The following is a 4342-nucleotide window of genomic DNA, read 5'->3' as shown; positions in this document are numbered from 1 at the left end:
TGTTCATGGCTATGCCGAGCTTCTTCAGTGCTGGAAAAAAACACTTGTTTCTTTAAATTAAAAATTTAATTAATTAACTAAATATATTTGTGGTTGATCATTTTAATTTAAAAATATAAAAATATTATTTTGAAGTATCTTAAATGTAAGAGTATAGAGACAATGTCTCCACCTCGACATAACAAATGGCGAATATACAATAACTCTGGATGACAAATGGCAAATTTTCCAAATTTGCTTATAAATTAAAATAAATTAAAATTTGGAAGGGAACAGACGGGAAATACCGTTCCAATCGGTAGGTGTGAAAAGTGAGGAATGTGAAAAAGTGTTAAAGGCATCGGGAATATTATATGGGCATAACATGTGTTCTTTAACCGCGAGGAAACAGAATAAAAATTTAATATTTTTACCCACCGAGAAACAATAAAAAAGTAATATCTTGACGCACCAATGACTGGGAGAGAGAATACGGCTGGACTACTTTAAGGAAAACGAAGGCGAAGGCAAAGGCGAGCGGAGGCTGCGGCGAAAACACGACCGGTTGGGGTTTCTTGGTTTAAAGGGGGCAAATCTGAGAGACGAGCGAGTGGATTTTATTGTTGTTTCAGCTGCTGCTGCAGATCGCACGATCGAATCCGAGGAGAGGGAAGGCGTTAGATTTGATCAGAAATGGATCGATTCGAGGTAGTGAAAGACATCGGCTCTGGCAATTTCGGCGTAGCCAGGCTGATGCGGAACAAGAAGACGAAGGAGCTTGTCGCTATGAAATACATCGAGAGAGGCCGTAAGGTATGGTATAATGATTTGCTTTCTCACTTGCCCTGATTTCAGTGCTTGAACTTTGATGGCTTCGGGATCTACTTTTGTACTCAGGGAAATCCTGATGGTGTGGATTGGCCTTTGTGCAGATAGATGAAAATGTTGCGCGTGAGATTATAAATCACCGATCGTTGAGGCACCCGAACATAATTCGTTTCAAGGAGGTAAGGATATTCGAACCCTCGCCGTAGCCCTACATTTGGGGCAAAATGAATCCGAGGATGATTTGCTGTATTTTTCTAATTTTTTGGCTTCAGGTGTTGCTGACTCCCACTCACCTGGCCATAGTCATGGAGTACGCCGCCGGAGGGGAGCTCTTCGATCGCATTTGTAACGCCGGACGCTTTAGCGAGGACGAGGTATGTCTTCATCGGTGGATTTTATTTTGTTCTGTTCAGGCGGAAGGGATTGCCTCTAATATACGGCACTTTGTGACGTCAGGCAAGATTTTTCTTTCAGCAGCTGATTTCGGGAGTTAGCTACTGCCATGCTATGGTATGCAATAGTCTTTTTCATTCTTTTATTATTACTCTGCAAATATCGCTGCGACTTTTTCTTTCATGTCCATCTCTTCTCTTCTTTTATCTTTACTCTGCAAATATTACGGTGGCTGTTTCTTTAATTTTCTTCGGTTATTTTGTTCTTATTTTATTTTTACTCTGCAAATACTGCTGCGGTTGTATCTTTAATATTTATTTAAAGCAAACCGCAGAAAATCTGCCATCGCGATCTTAAGCTGGAAAATACATTACTGGACGGCAGCCCTGCGCCCCGGCTCAAGATTTGTGACTTCGGATACTCGAAGGTGAGTTTTTTGAGGTTTTCGATTCGGTTTTTCTGTAATTGTTGAAATATGTCAGGCTAAGCTCACGGCCGCGTTTTGTGTTGTGTGTTCAGTCTTCTGTGCTTCATTCTCGGCCCAAATCGACCGTCGGAACCCCTGCTTACATCGCTCCTGAGGTTTTGTCCAGGAAAGAGTATGACGGCAAGGTAGGGATCCGATCCTATTACTTCCCACGGAATAAATATTCATTGTGCACGCACACACGCACTGTCTGTAATTTGGATGGTGTAGGGGTTTCCACGCGCAGTACCTCTAATTCATTGCCGCTGGGGTTTCTGTTTCTCAGCTTGCAGATGTCTGGTCTTGCGGAGTTACTCTGTACGTGATGTTAGTTGGGGCTTACCCCTTCGAAGATCAAGACGACCCGAAAAACTTCCGGAAAACGATACAGGTGAGTTCAGGTGTTAGAGGTCTGAGGTTCGAACCGCTGGAACCTTCTCTTTCGCTTGATCAGTAAATATGGTATAATGGTAGGAAAATGACTTTTGGAAACGAACAACTAACGCTTGTCTGACATGTCAGCGCATAATGAGCGTGCAATATACTATTCCGGACTATGTACACGTGTCACCTGAATGCAAACAGCTGCTTGGCCGTATTTTTGTGGCCAATCCACACAAGGTAACCTTTTTTTTAATTTGGCTTTTCCTTTTCATTTTTACTTTAGCGGCCTTTCAGGGGAGCCGTTGCCTTGCCTTTCCTAATATAATTTTTGTTTTAATGCAATTGATTTGCATACAGAGAATCAGCATCAGGGACATACGGCAGCACCCATGGTTCCTGAAGAACTTGCCGAGGGAGCTCATGGAAGGGGCTGATGCGGGCTACATGCACGATGATTATAACAATCCACCCCAACCTATTGATGAAATAGTGAAAATAATAGAAGAGGCAAAGGTGCCACTGCCCACACCCAAGACTCTGACCCCTTACCTGTGGGACGAGGACGAGGAAGAACAGGAAGGGCAGGAAGGGGCAGAGGAGGAGTTCTATGCAGATGAAGATGAAGTAGAAGCATACGAGAGAGAAAAAGGTGCGCAGGAAAGAGTAGGAGGAGCGCAGGAAAGAGGAGATGTCCGTGTCCGTTTCCAGGAAGTACCGAAAGCACATGACAGAGCAGAGAGGACACACGACAGAGCAGATGTACAAGTCCGTGGAGCAGAGAGAGCATATGACAGAGCAGATGTACAAGTCCGTGGAGCGGAGAGAGCATATGACAGAGCAGATGTCCAGGTCCGCGGAGCGGATATAGCATATGACAGAGCAGATGTCCAGGTCCGGGAGCAGAGAGAGCATATGACAGAGCAGATGTCCATGTCCGCGGAGCAGAGAGAGCCGAGAGAACGAGCTATTATCAGCCCAAGTGATGTCATGGGTACACTAGAAATTTGACTGTCTGCTAATTGTCTACACCAGGGTCACATGTCATCCTCTTTCCAACTATTCTTTTGTTGTGCTTTCAGGCTTATATTTGTAATAAGGGCCCTCTTATCGTCCCGAAGTTAGTCCGCCATTCTGTCTTATCAGGAACTGTAGATGAGGTTTTAAAGAAGCAAATTATGTTTGTAGTGTAGAAAAATACTACTTGTGTTTTGTTGAGCAGAATAGAAAGGGATGTCTGTTGGAAGACAAAATTGACAGAGTATGAGAGCACTGTTTGCCACTTAGTCCCTACTGCTTATGTTAAACCTGTACACTATCATATATATGGAACTGAATTATGCTCTAACTTATTTATGTGCAAAAGAGTTCTCAGTGTTTACACATGAAAACTTGTATTAGTAAATGATAATTTATTTTTCCATTTTTCAATTACAATGCTGTTCATTCTTTTCGATTTACACTTCGCAATTTACAGTGATGGTGTGTGGGATGACATAACTACTCATCTTTCAATGTTCCAATGACATTCATTATTCTCAACTAGTCATTTATGCATTCAAATTCTCCATGTGTTCTGATATATTATTGAATTTCCATCTTTGCAATATACAATTTAAGTTATTTATGCTTTTAAATTTTCAAATGTTTTAACAGGTCATTGAAGTTGCATCCTTTTACCATACAAATTAAATTTCATCCTTTCTACAAGCATATTTTTATGTTTTTATGCTCTCTTATGAGTGAAGCTCTTATGTGTGAAGCTCTTATGTGTGAAGCTATGCTATGAAAAACTATTTTGTTCATATGGATCTTATTAATCTACTCTGCTGATTATAAATTTTATTATTATAATTGGAGAATCTCTTTATATATTTGTTTTTATATTAGAATTGGATGTGTTTCTAAAGTTTATTTAGTTTGTAAAATTAAATCAATTACTTTTCTTATCATATAATGTAATCACCTGCTTTTATGGATTACTAGGTTATGAAATCTAGTTTCATTATAAATGTTTTGAAAGGTAAATTTAATGTTTTTATCATTTAAAAAAATAGTTTTATCCTATATTTTAAATCATTTTTATGTTTTTCTTTTATGTATATAAGGGTCAATAAACTTATAATTTAGGGTCAATAGAGATATTGAATTGAAAGTTGTTGTGAATTGCAAGTTGTTGTGTGGAAAGTATACGAGGAAGGGAATTTTTTAGTTAAAATTCTATTGTATAAATTTTGGAACATGATATAGAACTTTGTTCAAAAGTTTGTCCAAAAATCATCATTTGTATTGATA

At 39.6% G+C, this 4342-nt stretch overlaps 1 protein-coding gene across 2 annotated transcripts; it reads left to right on the top strand.

The window, feature by feature from the left end:
• Positions 1-479: 479 nt before the first annotated feature.
• LOC149144605 (serine/threonine-protein kinase SRK2A-like) lies at positions 480-3412 on the top strand. 2 transcript variants are annotated; one of them, XM_089448046.1, is made up of 10 exons: positions 480-792; positions 912-986; positions 1080-1181; positions 1264-1317; positions 1535-1627; positions 1720-1812; positions 1953-2057; positions 2189-2287; positions 2408-2861; positions 2942-3311. In XM_089448046.1, the coding sequence occupies exons 1-10, from the start codon at positions 673-675 to the stop codon at positions 3031-3033; spliced, it is 1287 nt and encodes a 428-aa protein (XP_089304172.1). In that variant the 5' UTR covers positions 480-672; the 3' UTR covers positions 3034-3311. The 2 variants fall into 2 exon arrangements, with proteins under 2 accessions (XP_089304172.1, XP_089304171.1); XM_089448045.1 differs by having other exon boundaries at positions 483-792; positions 2408-3412.
• Positions 3413-4342: the final 930 nt, after the last annotated feature.

This window comes from Pinus tabuliformis, chromosome X, assembly GCF_031772625.1.
Source record: "Pinus tabuliformis cultivar Carrire ecotype Pingquan chromosome X, CPIR1, whole genome shotgun sequence".
NCBI classification, from domain to species: domain Eukaryota; kingdom Viridiplantae; phylum Streptophyta; class Pinopsida; order Pinales; family Pinaceae; genus Pinus; species Pinus tabuliformis.
Note: the sequence above shows the minus strand (reverse complement) of the source record. Positions and strands in the feature narration are given on the sequence as shown.